The sequence below is a fragment of the Silurus aristotelis genome (assembly GCF_946808225.1).
Source record: "Silurus aristotelis genome assembly, chromosome: 1".
Taxonomy (NCBI): domain Eukaryota; kingdom Metazoa; phylum Chordata; class Actinopteri; order Siluriformes; family Siluridae; genus Silurus; species Silurus aristotelis.
The window spans coordinates 26,381,835-26,398,876 of record NC_139574.1 but is presented as its reverse complement, the minus strand read 5'-3'; the positions used below and the strand labels follow the sequence as shown (position 1 = coordinate 26,398,876).

Here is a 17,042-nt window from a genome sequence, read left to right as displayed (position 1 = left end):
TTACATATCATATGTAAAGTTTCTGATTAAATATTCATATGGAAAACTGTGCAAGACAAATTTAGGATGTTGTTCACAATTGTCGGACAACAAATCTGTCTTAGACTGAAGTCTGAGAGAAGTTAGAGACATTATTGACACCATTATCTTTTATTAAAGTTGCTGAAAGGAAACTCCATTACACTCTTTAATGTCATTTTACACCACCACACCAACCCCAACGCTTGTTCTCCTTCCATATAACATTTACAGCAGGGAAATTTGTGGAAAACTACAAAAATAGTAGTGTATAACAGAAGGAATAATCTGCACTGAACTGGCAGGATGCAATATATCTGTGTTATATATGTATATAATATATAATAATATATATGATACATAATTATATAATATATATAGTATATATAATATATAATATGAGTTTTTTAAAAATAATAAATGTACCTGAATCAACATTTTTATCTGAAATCAACGTTATTTTGTGCATATTTTACCTAATTAATCACATTTTCTCATTACCTTTTCTCTTGTTTTACTAAGGGTGCCAGTAATTATGGAAGTCACTGTACATACAGTGACAGGAGAAATCTCACCTTCTCATCCTGTTGGAAGGTGACTTTTTTAGTCTCAGACCGCACTCGGCTCAGGCGCTGGCACATCTTGTCTCTCAATAATGCAGTATAGCCCACATGCTGATAAATGGGGTTGGTGGTCATCTTGGCAATGTACTCAGCTGCTTTGGTCTCGATGTACAGGGTTATGAGGCCATCTGTGACCAGATCATGCACCGACTCAAACCGCTTCTCTCCCACAAAGTGCTTGCCATCGTAGAAAAGCCGGTAGTTTAGAGTCTGGCCGCCGAACCTGAGAAAAAAAGAGGAAGAAAAAATGTGAATAAATGATCATTATTTGTCTAAGATCTTTTTACATACAGTACTGTTAATTTTTCTGTACTGATACAACAGTAACAAAAAAAACAAACACTTACTTAAACATACTAATAATGGAAATTTGAAATGTTCTGCATTTTTTAGAGCGCATTACTTAAATATAATGAACAAAAAAACCTCTATGTGATATTAATCCACTGTTATAACTTGGAATATAGAACTATATAAGATCAGCTTTGGAAAGAAATCATCTTTTACTATTTTATTGCTACAGTTATTATTTATCGTTTACATTTCATATTACACAGAAAAATACAGTGATGAGAAATAAGTATTCAGACAAGTGTTTTTACTTTGCAACTAATAAATAAATATGAACGAAAAGTAGGTATTTGAATGTTTAAAAAAAAAAAAGAATTAATAAAGATGTTAACATCCCATAATAATAAATTGTATTTTATTTATGAAGTGTTTGACACCATGTTTAAACAGAAATTGCATGAGTGCTGTTATACTGGATACTTTAAACATGCAAGAACGACATGCATGACCCAGCCAAACTCCAGACTTGAATCACATTGAAAGTTTATAGAGGATTTTATAATTGAGTCCACCCAGCCCTTGTGAACCTCAGGGAATTGAAGAAAATTTGGCAAAGATGAACAAGTCAATATTGGACCACAATACAACGGATGACTAATTACTTATTTGCTCTTAACACTGTAATTGCCAACAAAGTACTGATGCTAATTTCTGGTGTCTGAAAACTTTCTCCTCCCAATCAGTTTTATATATAAGGTTTGTGCACACCTAAGATTCATACATGCTTTTTGAATATCCAATTGTACATTCAGTCCATATTTGCTGTTAGAATAACCTCCACTCTTCTGGGAAAATGTTTCGACAAGATTTAGAAGTATAACTGTGGAGTTTTGTGCTCATTAAGGCCTCAGTAAAGTCTGATGCAGGGTAAGGAGGCCTGAGGAGCAGTCACAGTTTGATTTCATCCCAAAGGTGTTCAGTAGGGTTGAGGTCAAAATTCTATGGCAGGCCACTTAAGAAATCCCATTCCAACCCATGCAAACCATAACTTCATGGGGATCGCTTTGTGCACAGGGGGCGAGGTCATTCCAGAAGAAGTTTGGGTCTCTGGATTCTTAAAAATAAAATTTTCCTCTTCCCTTCAACTCAAAGACATTCTATACTTTGTGGTAAAGGTTTTGGGAGGAACCACATATGGCTGGGAAAGTTGTGTGTCCCAATGCTTTTGCCAATATAGTGCATTATCTATAGCGATGATAATCTTAAAAAGTAAGAATAAATAATTTTTAAATTAACAGGAAGTATTTGTGCAGGCTAAAGTGAACAAAAATCAGGCACCAGCCTTATAACCATATTTCTTAATTCATGAAAAATGTTCATCCTTGGCGTAGTGAACTAGCCGGAGGATGAGAGGTGTTTTTAATAAAGGCTTTAAATCAGTTCTAGAAGCTGCTCTGGATTTGTGCTAAATGCTGTAAAACAGTAAATTCCATGCATGAAAGAGAGGCCATGCAAATTTTACGATTTGGAGTTGATCAAATACAAACAAACACAATAGGTTTACATTAATTTGCCTTCTTATATGCACTTTCACACATCACCCACTCTCAAAAGAGCAAGCAGGATTTCTTGTGTACATTAAAATAATGGTTAAATCACAGCAGGTGCAATTATTAGTGGGTGTATACTGCATACTGTATGTGGGTGTATACTGTTTACCTCAATGAAAATATGTCCGTGTATATGTTCAAGGGTCTGTATGTGGTATTGCATACCTTAAAGCGAGTGTAAACGTTCCAGGCTGCCGCTGGCTCTCTCTGATGAGGTAAGCCCCCTCAGCACCACCCAGAAGCTCATCTGCCTGCTCTCTAGAGACCAGCCCGTGAAACCTGCACCAAGAATACCCCAAACGCAATCTCCTTACACACGCACTTACTTGAACACACACTTGTTTTATTTTGGTTGAACAGCACTTTGTGTAGAACAGTCACTATTTATGCTTGACAGAGATAAGACATCTGATTGATTTACATGTGATTCACAGGTGGGAGTCACTCAGAATGTACAGACAGTATTTATTACTCAACTCTAGCAGTAGGAGCTCTGCTTCCATCTTCCTCAAGTTAAATTCCAACAAATTTCACCCTCTTGTGCTGCAGTTATTCCCACCATTCATTAGTAGTCTAAAGAACAGTTAAGAAGCCAGATTCAAGTTAATTATAAAGCGGAATTGCCGAAAAAAACTAATCTGGTCCTAACATTACTGATCATTCACACCTGACATGAAATACAGTGGGGGACAATACAGGCCACTGACCTGACACAGATAAACAGTACACAAAGAGCAAATGTGTCTTTATTCTGCTTTCTTTTGTTGGTGCAAGGCGTATCTTTACAATGAATCACACAATAATCACATTGTTGTACACTGATACTCTAAACTGGTTCACAGGATTTACACTAGAAACTGAAAGTTTGTGATCTGGTTGAATCTTTATAAAGTTTATGTGAATGTGAAAATAAAACAGTCATGGCATGCAGCAGGACAAAATGGGCTGTGTTGTTACGCATGAAAGTCATTCATCCCACAGAACTGGTGTGTCATGAAACTATTTGTGGTAAAGATCTAATCTACTCTGAGAATGGCCTTTATTTTGTCTTTTTTAGTCTATCGGAGATAATCATTTTTTTTCTCATTCAAATAAATTGGGTCAAATGAAATCATTTAACCTCAATCTAGTTTCTATTTGTGATTGCAAATCACAGTTAGATATTGATATATATTTTTAATATACTATCAATGTCTGGAAATTAACTGACTTAAAAAATAATTTTTTAGACCAAAAAAGCAAAAATACTATAAAGTCAATAGAACATTGCATGTTCCAATTGCACGCCATCATTTATGATCAAAACATAAGACAGAATCTAATAGTACTAAAATCATGGTATCCGCCTCTGCATTCTCTCTCTCTCTTATTCATATTTCCCCAGTATTAACACCCACACATGCAGATTCTTGCAAGACATCAAATTCGACCTGACATGTCTTGTCTGCTCTCTGCCCGTCAGGCTGGAAAGAAGATAGGGAAAAGTGAAAATAATAAAATTACACTCACTCTCGTCCATAATATTTGGGCCTGTTCTTCATCTGCCAAAAAAAAGAAAGAAAAAATAAAACAGACAGAAAGAGAATAACTAAACTGGTGAAGACAAACAGGTTTATATCTCCTAGTACACACTTTCATAAATTGCCTTTTTAAAAGGCAAGTCTCTACAAATCCAGTGAATGTCAGTTATAACTTAGAATGATAGGCTGGGTGCACAGTATTCACAAGTATTCATTATATCCACTAACATCTACGTTATCATTGCATTTATTTAGTTATTCTAGTTCATATATTGTAAAGGTGCCCAAAGGTTCTCCTACAAAGGGTAAAAAATAAAAAATTAGGGCCATGGGCCAAAAATAAATATTGTATTGTACCAATCAGTATATTAATCTGTACATTTCCATAGTCCCCTTTATTTATGATTTATTCTAAAAAAAATAAATAATAGAAAACATGACCATGTAATCTGCTTTATTAAAGCAATTACAGTTAATATATTAAGTAAAACTTCTGGTACAATGTGAAGAAAATCCAGTTTATTATACAATGGAATTCAAAGGCAAATACAGCTATTCAGTGACCTCTAATGGGAGGCATGAAGCTTAATTTTTTTTTCTTAATTTTTCCAATTGGCATTTCCCCCACACCCTTTTTTTTTTCTCATATGTGGCATGCCCCACAGGCACAAGTTTATCTGGTTTATCCAGATACTGTACAGTATTAACAAAGGAATGAAGTGTCCACCAATCTATGATGAGCGCCCTAACTTATGTTACAGGTAGACATTCTCAGAGATGTGATTTATGATCATGATTATGAAGCTAAGTATAAAAGGTGTGTGACTTTACTGACCTCCTGTGGACATGTAATTCTTTTTGGTCTGGGCGCCTCCTGCTGTAGCTGGTACACTAGGACACACACATATACACACACTTACATTCAGCTTCTATATGCAAACATACGTTTTTGGACAATTTTCTTTTTCTAAAAATGCCAATTAAAATCTTTTAGACTGCTTATAGTCTACCCATCGTGATTCATGGTGAAAACACTGTCGAAGACGTTGACTTAAAATCACCTTGAACCAATCAAAACACTAATCTGGAATAATTTGAATTCTATGATATTTACATCACCAAGTATAAGCCCAGCCCCCTTCTCACATCACTCATGCATTTCAATATCGATCTTTTAAATCAGTAAAGCCTGCACAAAGGACTATCTATAGATATAGAACTTGTGTACTACATTTATTAGAAATGCGACTGAAAAAAAATCACTTGGCATGTTGCAAAATAATGGTGATAATAATTAGAAAGAGTTTAAAACCCATTCTTTTTTTTTTGCTCTCCTGTGCCAGTCAGAGTTCTGCCACATTCAACAGCAGCACTGACAGTGAAAATGTTGGCCATCTCTCATGCTCTCTCACAAATCACAATGGATTGCATGAGAGCGATTAGTTCAGTGCAGAATACCTTCAGCCACATGCTGCATATTTATTTATTAATCCTCCTTGCTGGAACTATCCGGTACACCAGCATATGCTGTTGACTCTACAAGGCAGGCAAATGGATATGGATTATGCATGTGCACTTGGGCATGTTGGTAAATTCACTAAAACAAATGAACTGCAGTCAGGTGGCTGATGAATAAGGTAATGATCACCAATGGCAAAAAAACCCTAGCAATAAATCAGATTATAAAACTTTAGGTGTTTAGGAGTTTTTGCAGTTAATTTATTTATACAGTTCTTGCATACAAAGTGAGACGTCCTATTTTCCTATTAACATACGGTAGTTTTATGGTTTATTTTTCTTTAAAATCAATGTAATTTATTTTAAGGATTTTTTTTCTTTAATTTTTTTTTTCCTTTGCACTTAATATTGTGCAGATATTTTTATCTTTTATCCATTTTTGTACATTCTATTTTTTGCACTATACATAGTTTACTATTACTATTAAGTAACAATGGCATATGACAATATTAGGCTGTTGAGAACGTAAAAACAGCAGCAGATGTCCCAGGTTGCTTGAGGGTGATGTGGGGTAGAAGTGTCCTTGATGACTTCATTAAAAAAAAACAAAAAAAAAAAACAGACCCTCCTGGACAGCAATGTGGTCTTCTGAACCTGTGGCATATTTGCCATGTGGGGAGCAGGAAGGCATCCAACTGTGTGCTTTAGTCAGGGACACTCAGGACAAGACTGAACAACATCCAGTAAACATGATATGGACATAACCAGACCAGAAATACAACAGCGAGTGTGTGGTGTAGATACGCACGCTACCATGATGGGCTGAAATCAAGACTGAAGAGAGTACGTTTGATACGCCGACCATAATGCAATGCGGTGTCTGCCAACAGGAACGATGGATTCTGACATGGTCATTGAAAAGAATGACCAAAATAGCTGCTGGCAAAAGTATTTAAATATGGCCATACTGTTTATTATTTCTCAGCTGACTCAAAACACAACATTTCAAGAAGCTTTCTTCGCAGGGCACCCCCTCTCACACGTTAAATTACAGCTAATGTGTTATTATTGAAAGAGTCCCAAAAAAAAATGTAACAGAGCAGCATTTCAATACGGTATCCTAAATCAAATAAGGCGATACATACCAAAAGTTATAAACAGTCATTGCAGTAGCTGACATGCTACAGGCAGGCATCATGATTGAAACAGCTGAATTCAGGAGAAAGTGTGCATGTGTTGCTTCCTCTAGTCTAGATTTAGTGATCGATACTAAAGGGTGATGTCAGTGCAGACACATGGATGTGCTGGTGATTCGACATACTGGAACACTCCTCACCATCCATTAGCCTCTTAACTTACTGGGAAGCCAAAACCTCTCAAACACCACCTTAAAGATTTGGCGCTGACAGAAGATATTGCTGTTTGTTTTCAGGATAGTACTTATAAGTGCTTGTGTGAATGCTCTGTGGGTATTATAGTTCTTTAAAATCCCTGTAGCCTTTTTTTTGCAGGAGCTGGGATAAAAGGCAGGTCACTTTTCCAGTGGAGGAAGCGTGGGCCTGATTCAATTGAAATTTTGAACGCACCTTACGAATACATAATATAAACAGTATTTCCTAGTCTTTCATGCGATTGCAGATGGATTCAAAAGATTAGAACGGCTACTGTAATTTGTGTAGAAATATCGCACTCAGGATTTGCAACCAGGAAAACCATCTCGAGACGTTCTGTTAGGAGAAACAGTACATTTCTAGTAATATTTCTTTTCGTTTTATAGTTGCTATGGCGTTGCATAATGTCGCAAGTTTGTAGGCTCTTATGGACTCCGCCAAACGAATTACAAAAGTTGGCATCTGTGCTGCGGGTGTGGATTTGAGTCATTTCAACAGCTTATGTACTTGACAGAAATTAACAAGTACTCAAATTCCTGGGGCGGGGGTAGGGTTGAATCTAAAAATTTGCAGCCGTTTCAACTTACAGTAGGATTTCCATATTGGTGGTTGGTAGTCCTCGGGATCTGTAACACATGAAACAGAAAACAATACAAAGTCAATACGGTTGCATGTCAAAACGCAAATCATTATAAGTGGATGTTAAAATACAGTTCCATCATCGTCTCATATCCACTTCATCATGTCACTGGCGTATTTAGTGCGAGTGAAAACCTGGAGAGTGTGCTTCAAGGTTATGCCGTTGTTTCATTAGTGCGAGATACTCAGTGTTCAAGCAAGCGTTAGCAGTCACACACCTCCAGCGATCCCATCTCCAGTCCCTCAGGGAGCACTGCAGTTTAATGCTGAATCTTATTTAGTCCTCTTACTCAAGAAGAATCAATACACACACACACACACACACACACACACACACACACACACAGCCAACCACACATTCTTACTGAACACACCAAATGTGCAATCATTTTTTCATACTAAAATCTATAATCCATAATGATTTCATGATGTGCATGTGCAAAGAGGCGTGCAAACCAAATTAGCAGAGTAGCTGATGACGCAAAATGAACCGAATCAATTCACACCGAGTTGGAAGTTTAGTAATTGTCTGCCTATTACCATGCAAAAGTTGATTTCATAAAAGATTTTCGATGGCGTTAAGGATTTTGCAATAGAGCCAGGAGAAAATGTCCTTATATGAAATTCAAATCACTTCACAGTATAAATCTTAATCAGATACATAGCAGAAATATGGGTTTCTGATTTCATGTGCACTCAGTCACAGAACCTTTTTGTGTTGAACAAATAATTTTAAGTCTCCCCACTTTAGCATTAAACACTCTTAGAATTTTATTTAATTGGACAAAAGAAATCAAATCATATCGTGTGTTTTCTGGAAATTACAATCCTTGGTGAAAGTGAAATTGGGTCAAACAAAAATTTGCAAAAAATATTAAGCTTTTAATGTTCATAACATCAAATCATTTAATAAAAACATTAGCAGCAATTAAACACATGCAATAACATACAATCTTTGTTATTAAAGCCATCAAAATCTTAATATTACCGTTGCTTTTTTTAAACAGGAGTGTATACCTACTGTATCAGGCATAATATTATGACTGGTGAAGTAAATAACACTGATCATCTCTTCATCATGGCACTTGTTACTGGGTGGGAAATATTAGGCAGCAAGTGAACATTTTGTCCTCAAAGTTGATGTGTTAGAAGCAGGGAACAATTGGCAAGTGTAAGTATTTGTGCAAGTGTGACAAGGGCCAAACTGTGATGGCTAGACGGTTGGGTCTGCGCATCTCCAAAACTGCAGCTCTTGTAAAATGTCTGCAACATCTTTTAAAAGTGGTCCAAGGAAGGAAAAGTGGTGAACCAGTGACAGGCTTATGGGTGGCTAAAGCTCACTGATGCAAGTGGGGAGCGAAGGCTGGACCGTGTGATCCGATTCAACAGAAAAGATCCTGTAGCTTCAATTGCTGAAGAAGTTAATGCTGTTAATGTTTGATGGTTCAGGACTGTTATGGCAAATAAAGGGGGAACGACACAATAGTAGGCAAGTGGCCATAATGTTATGCCTGATCGATATATTTATACACTACATTCTGGAGTGTACTTGTAAAGATTTGTGCTCATTCACACAGGCATTTTTAAAGTCAGATGCTGATGTAGGGTGAGAAGACCTGGGGTGCAGTCAGCTTTCCAATTTATCCCAAAGGTGTTTTATAGGGTTGATGTCAGAACTCTATAGCAGGCCATTTATAATCTTCCACTCCAAACCATGTAAATCCTATCTTCATCGAGCTTGACTTGTGCACAGGGGCTTTGCCATGCTGGAACAGGTATGATTCTCCTAGTAACAGTTTGGACAAGAACCACATATGGATGAAAAATTCAGGTGTCCATATAGTGTGTATATATTTTGGTTGCATTGGTTCTCTTTAGTTTCAATGGTTTTCTCTCGCTGTCAAAAAACAAGCAGGTAAATAGACTGGCTATACTAAATTTCTGCCCAATACAAGCCTGACCTTGGGAAAATGCTTATTAGAACTCAATTAATGAACAAATGACTATTTTAACTATATTGTAATCACTGTAAATGTGAAATGCAGGTCAGTTGAAACTAATATAGAATCTGCATAATGTATAATGATTTATGTAATACAACCTTTAAATGTAACAATGTTTTTAAAACTTGAGTGATAAACTTGTGTAGACAAAAATGGTTGGGTTGTAATCACCTTTCTGTTGAACTGACTGATCTGTATAAAACACGTAGCGGTCATGCCGTGGTGTACAGTAACGCGTGTAGCTATTAGTTTCAATCCTTTACATGGTGGCTGCCTTCTATGAGGTAAAACCCTTCACTGCTCACCACCAAATTGCCAGGGTTAGTGCACAGATGTTCATTAAAAGGAGTAAATAGTTGAAAAAAAAAGTTATTTCAATACAAGGAAATAGAAGGAAAAAAGTCAAACATGCAGCAAGACATTTCTTCATATTGTAGCTTTTACATTTTCTTAATTGTTTTCAAATGTTGTATTCATGAAGATATGGAAGACAATTTTTCCTAGAGAAGACATGAAAGAGGACTCTTTTCATCAAAAAGATTTTACAGCTATGTCTCTGAAAGTACAGACCTATCTATATTACTACTCTCCCAGTAATTAGATATTCAGTGTATTAAATGCATGTTACATGAAATTGTCTTGTACAATGCTGCTTTGTGATTGCTTCTTCTCTCTGTTTGTGCTGCTAACGACAAGAAGGTCTACATATTTCTTAATTTTACATGAAAAATAAAAAGTATTTTCACACTTGGCCCGAATACTTGAGTCCGTACCCAGGGCCACTTCTGGGCACATAAGCTACATTGGTCCAGGCCTTAGAAAGTCTGGTTTTTGTACATCAAGGCATAAGGCATCCAGTCTCTTCTGCTGACCTTTTTTCCTCCACTATAAAACTTAACAATATGCAATGACGAGACGAACCAACATTACTCAGAAAAACAATTTCTAGTCTCGTGGGCTCAAAAGTCACTTTCATACTTGACCAATTATACCACAATCTCAAAGCAAATGAGAAACAAAAAAAAACATTGATTAACTATATCAAATATTGATTAAAACCACAGCTGGAATTGAAGTGAGATCACATGGCCCTCAGAGAGAGAGGCCAAACTCCTGCCCTTTAATATACTGTATAAAAATTAGCGCTGTTAAAATTAACACTTTAACGCAATTTAATTTTAATGCCATTAATTTTATTAACATGCAATTAATGCAGCACACATTCCTGTTTGACCATTTTAATAAAAAATATAAAAGAGGTGAAAAACCTTCAACACAACACACATTTATTCACGATGTCCTTACTTTACTCAGATATAAAATTAAATTAATAAATACACTCCACCAAAAAATAAATTTTTAAATCACTTTTTTTTATTACTAAAACATTTTCTGATGCCCCAAGTCTTAAATCAAGCACCAATATCCGCCATGATGCACACATCCGGCAATTAAAACCGCCCGTGTGGAAACAAAGCAAAAGTTCAATTTGATGTTCTGATGATTTATGCAATTTAAAGCACCATAATTTCTTTAAAACCTTTACAAGAATATTTTATGCTCTATGTTGAATCTGGTTTCACTAATAAACATACATCTGGTTAAAGCAGACCTGGGCAAACTACGGCCCGCGGGCCACATCCGGCCCTTTGTACGTCCCTGTCCGGCCCGCGTGAGGCCAATCATAAATTACAGGGATGCACCGAAAATTTGCCCACCGGAAAATTTTCGGCCGAAATACCTAAATCACCGAAACAACAAGGCAGAAACACAATTGTAATGACGCAATAAAGAAAATCGCAGCAGCACACGGTTATCTGGATAAGAGCAACATGTCTGCGGTGTGCGGATAGTGATTTGCAAAAAATGCAATGCTGAAATTTCAAGAGGGGGTGTATCTGCAAAGAGTTTCTCCAAGTCGGGTTTAATTTATCACCTGAAATCCAAACATCCCGATTGCCATTCTAAATATGAGAAGAACGCGGCGCAGAAAAGTAAAGTCAATCCGAGCACGCGCACTCCGTCTGTAGAGGACGTTTTTGAAAAGGCAGGAAACGTTTCCAGTGATGGTGCTAGGGCAAAAGGCATAACACAAAAAATGATGGAATTCATTGCTTTAGATCAGTGGTCTCTAGTGGCTCGACGGGTTGATCTTTGAAACATTCCCCGTGGATCCCGAAAATAATAATTATTATAATATAATATTTATTACACGGCTCTTCACGGCACTTGAATGGGCTTCCAAACGTTTGGCGGTCAATTATTTTTGTTTAACAGGCCCGTTGCTAATAATTATTGACCGCTGCCTGTCTGTCAATACTATGAACGGTAACAAATAAATAACAATATATAATAATAATTAAAAAAACTTTTGTAATTTATTTATTCTTTGAATTGCAAATGCATTGATTTTAGTGAGGTTAGTACACACTCATAGCCATAAATGCAATGGTTCTAATAATAGAGTATATAATTTTTTATAATAATAATCTTTTCTTTCGGTGTCGGCCTTGGTTTCCTCATTTTTGGTTTTTGGTTTCGGCCAAGAATTTTCATTTCGGTGCATCCCTAAAATATTATCGTTGGTGTGGCCCTCTGACACATTTCGGGTTTCTAATGTGGAACCTTGCAAAAATTAATTGCCCACCCCTGGGTTAAAGCATGAATTTTTGTTCATGCCCATGTTAGAGTATTAAAAAATTTTAAGTATTAATTTAAGGGTACATTTAGGACAGATACAAATGTGCATTTAAGTTGCGATTAATCGCGGGTTAACTCGTGACGATCGTGCGATTAAATATTTTAATCAATTGGCAGCCCTTAAAAAAGATATATATTTGAATGTCCAATAAACATATTAGATACTGTATGACATGCAGGATCTATTGTTTTGCCCAAGAAAAGTTCACACTATTGGCTGTTGGATGCAAATCACCCAGTGATTAATCTTCACCTGATTGTCTAAAGTGAAATTGGCAGAAGGCTTTGTTAATGAGCGTCATTAGACAAATTAACCACAGTTGCATTTGTTAGGCTTTGCTTATTCTCGCAAGCCAAACCACTCGAAATTCTGGCTTGTTTTATCAATAAATGTGGCCAAGAACCACCTATTTTCACAGAAAGAAGCAATTTAACTGACATGGCAGATAACCAGCAACAAACCTTTTCCAGCAGCCTTTTGGCAAACATGCAAGATTATCTTGTTTACTCAGCAGGGTGTCACAAAAAAACTCTTTGGTCTAAAAATCTCACAAGCCTGCATATACCCGGAAGTGCGGAAACGTCGATCGGCCTTCAAGGCTCTGTAGGTTGTGTTTACAGTGGGTGGCAAGTCTGAAGCTGTGAGTAATTCGGGATCGTTTAGCTAGAATCCCAGAGAATAGGTTAAATCCGCTTTGTGAAACGATCTCCTGATGTTCTGCGCTTTGTGCCCTGGTCTCTGAGGATCCATGTCTTTCTCCAAGCTGGGCGTCTTACTCTCTGTCAGCACTTTCAAGTTGCAGCGAGTCAGCACTTTTCCACTGTATTGCCTTCACAATCAAACACAGTGCATATATATACAATTACCCCTCACACACACACACACACACACACACACACACACACACACACACACACACACACACACACACACACACACACACACACACACACACACACACACACACACACACACACACACACACACACACACACCAGAGACACTTTAAATTTAACCAGAACCACACTGTTTAATACAAAAAACAACCAGCCACAGACTTTTCTTTTTTTTTTTTAACAGCCAGATAGAGCTTTTCATCATGTTAATGATTAGCTATGCCTGCAGTTGGGTCATGGTGCATTCCTTATGCATGAAATATCGCCTCCAACACGTCACCTCCAGTCTAAACGAGTGAGACAAAAGAAACCATCCAGCATGTTTTTAAATAAATGCTTACAGCAGCAGAGTAACCACACAGCTTTGCTCTGCCAACTGTGCAGATACTCAGACACCTCTAAATTAGGAATCACATATGGCATGTAGCACAGCTAGGATTTGAGCTTGAATATTCAGCTAAACAAGGATTTTAGCCAGTAAGGCAACTATGAAAAACAGGAAAACATTTATTACCTCATTAGTTATATAGGCTTAACCCAAGGTCAACAATTATGGGTAATCCCTGAAAAAGTCCACAATATTTAAGGAACGGTATTTTTGCATAGCATTTACTGTACATCAGAAAGACTACACAATATTAAAAACTTATAAAACATTAAACTAAATACGTCTAGGTACAGTGTGGATTGTTATTATAAGTATATGCAGTTCATAGAAGGTACTAAGTAAGATATAAAGTACCATGTTCTGTTAGAGGGAAATAATAAATAACAAGGTGATGTAATGAGGCTCCATAAAAAGTTTTTTTTCCCTTTTATACCAAAACAATTGGTCAGTTCTAAGGTTATAGTCACTGTTTATAAAACAAGTTCATTTCTTAAAATTCTATGGTACTAACCGATCGACTTTTCTGTTTTGGAAAACTTAACTGATTTACCCATAAACAAATCACTAACTAGAAATTCATATTTAGAAACTTGTATTCATGATCATAAATCGGCAAATATAATAAATCAATGCCTTCTAAAGGAAAAATATTACCAAATTCTAGGTGTCTGATAGCACAGACACAGAGATATCACTATTGCCTGGTGTTACCAAATTGAAATGATTTGTTTACCTTTCAAGGTAATATCATAGTTAATGTGTAAGTGGTAGCTAAGTAGCTCAGACAATGTGTGTGTGAAAAGGTCATGAGTTCAAATCCACCAACTATTACTGTTGGGCCCTTGAACAAGTTACTCAACTGCACAGAATACTGTAAGTCACTCTGAACAAATATAAATGTAATGTAGTGCAACATAATATTACTTTGAGCATCCCCAGGCTTTTCTATACTCCGAAAGCAAATGGAGTTCGAGATGAAAAGATGAGACAACAGATCAAAAGCTTTTATTTCATTTCGACAAATGAAAAATAATAAAACGTGACTGACAGGTGTTTCTTGTTTCAAAAGTATGCCTTGTTATATTGATTATTGAACATAGTAATATACTTTATTGTCGATCTAGTTTTGGGCACTGGCTTTTGCTTGTGACTGCATTTGATGTTAAAAAGAATAAAAGAGCAGGAAGACCAGAGAGGAATCTATAGAAGTCTTTTCTAAAAACAAGATAAACCTCTACCAAGGTGGATATTCAAAGTGTGAAAAAAAGAAGCATCTTTTCATTATCCAAAACATACCAGCTTATCAGTCACACCGTGGACAGTGTCATGGCTTGGGCTTGCATATCTTCTTCTGGAGTTGAGCTCACCAAAATTTATTGATAGTGTAAGTCATGATGGTAGCAGCAGAATGAGTTCAGAAGTCTTTAGAAGACAAACATTCTGTCTGCCAGGGAAATATATTTAATCTAATTTGGAATAACTTGATCTTGCATCATCATGACCCAAAACACACTGAAACACAACCAAGAACTTCATCAGGTAAAACAAGTAGAAGGTTTTAGACTGGCCAAAGAGAGTCACCAGACATTAACAATTGTATTTCACTTCCTGAAAAGAATAATAAAGGCAGAAACACCCCACAACAAACAGCAACTGAAAGATGCAATAGGATAAATCTGGATCACAAAACAAACGCAATCGTTTGGTGATGTCAGTGGGTTTCTGGCTTGATGCAGTTAGCAGTTACTCTAGCGGTCCCTATAATTTTGCTCAACTAATATTGGGTGATCTGTTACTAAATTATTTATTATAATATATATAAAATAGTCTTCTGATCTCAAACCCAATGTCTTTACTGTATAGCAAAAAAACTGAAGAATTGGCCTTGCCGTTCCAATACTTTTGGATGAGACCACATATCTAAATGATGAACTCTGGTATGCCGTTAATAACAAAACTCCTTAAAGATAGATTGAGAGATAGGTCACCTGATTTTATTCTCCCCAGAGGGAACAAACGCTGGTGCTAATACTAGTTACCATGTTAAATCTTGAACTCTGAAAGGCATTGTAGATCCCGGTGAGAATTGGAACAGGCTCAAATAGTAAAAATAATAAAAGATTGTGTTACAGCTTTACAGGTGCACCACTGGTAGAGGCAGCTTTAGTGATCGTTCTCTTTTTCTTGACGCACAGGGAACTGAGTAACTGATAAAGAACCTTTCATCCTACGCACACCTTAGACAGACTGTCCTTCCAGCTTGTCTCAGGAACACATGATTCAATTAGTTCTGAGGAATGCATCGTCTGTGGAGGCCAGAGGGCACGGCTGTGCTGTTCCATCATTGACAAACCATCTGAATGAGTTATTTTACAGTGGACCGTTTTGAAGAGGCATCATTTCTTTTGGTCACCTGCCCGATGCTTGCTATACCTCTGCGTCCGTTTTATCATCAGAGGTTTGATACTGCAATCTTACTGGGACACTGCACGGCGGTATGGATTGTAATGGATTGCCATTCATCATACTCACACACAGAAAGAGCTGCCATTGCCTGTACAATCCGACTTCCAGCTCTACCACAGTGAGCATCAAAATTTAATATGGCGAAACAAGGCATAGCTGTGAAATGTATAACAACGGTGTATGTTCGGAAAAAATCGATTTAAAGCACAGAAGACATTCGTGACGATGTCGCTAAAAAAATACTGTAATGAAATGAATGGCACTAAAATGATAACGAATTGAAAGTCCCTCTAAACTTCTGGGAAGAATAAATGAGAAGAAAATGTCAGAACGCCATTTTCTCAATAAGTAGAAAAAGCTATTAATTGTGCAGCACTCTTGTGCGTGTCTGACCATGTGGCTCTCTTGAGCAAGCGCTGAGGGGTGTTTGTGATTAAGGGGGGAAAAGAAAAAGAAAAGAAAAAAAAAACAACCACAGTAAATTCAGCTATGGTGAAGTCTTCCAAGGACAACATCCTCACACTGAGATGCTCTGCACCAAAGACAGGCAGCATCAAAAACTGCCATGTTTCACTTTTCTGAAAGCAGCTGCCAAGAGGTGTGTATTTTTAAAGATCACTTAATAACCCATGAGAGTCAGAATGCTTGTTTAAAGAATGTACATCGGTTTCTCATTAGACAGGTGTACGTCAGAATCTGAAAACTAGCAGAAGATATAGTCCCACTGTAGTCTTTAAATGTTTGACGGCTGCCATCTGCATATTACCAAGATACGCATGGTTAATTCTCAATCACGTGTGTCCCTTTTTTCAGTGTCTCTCACACTTTTTCCCCCTCACACACACCCCAGATCTGTGTCATCTGTTCTTCTATTTTGTTACAGGCTCTGGTTTTTACAAGGTGGATAAGAGCAAACACAGAACCCCATACGACACACATACATGCACACACTAAATCATACACCATCCAAACAAACCAAACTATAGCTGAATATAAAAGGCGGTTAACATTTTTAAACCGACACACATATGTTGTCAA

General features: G+C 36.9%; 1 protein-coding gene across 1 annotated transcript in view; it reads right to left on the bottom strand.

The window, feature by feature from the left end:
- The window catches only part of chn2 (chimerin 2), a 39,069-nt gene that overhangs the window by 15,003 nt on the left and 7,024 nt on the right, over window positions 1-17,042 (bottom strand). Inside the window, exons 2-6 of the mRNA XM_083559671.1 lie at window positions 7,499-7,537; window positions 4,898-4,953; window positions 4,052-4,083; window positions 2,708-2,821; window positions 594-864 (exon numbers count right to left, since the gene is read on the bottom strand). Coding sequence (XP_083415797.1) covers window positions 594-864; window positions 2,708-2,821; window positions 4,052-4,083; window positions 4,898-4,953; window positions 7,499-7,537 — 512 coding nt within the window. The remainder of the gene's footprint in view (window positions 1-593; window positions 865-2,707; window positions 2,822-4,051; window positions 4,084-4,897; window positions 4,954-7,498; window positions 7,538-17,042) is intronic.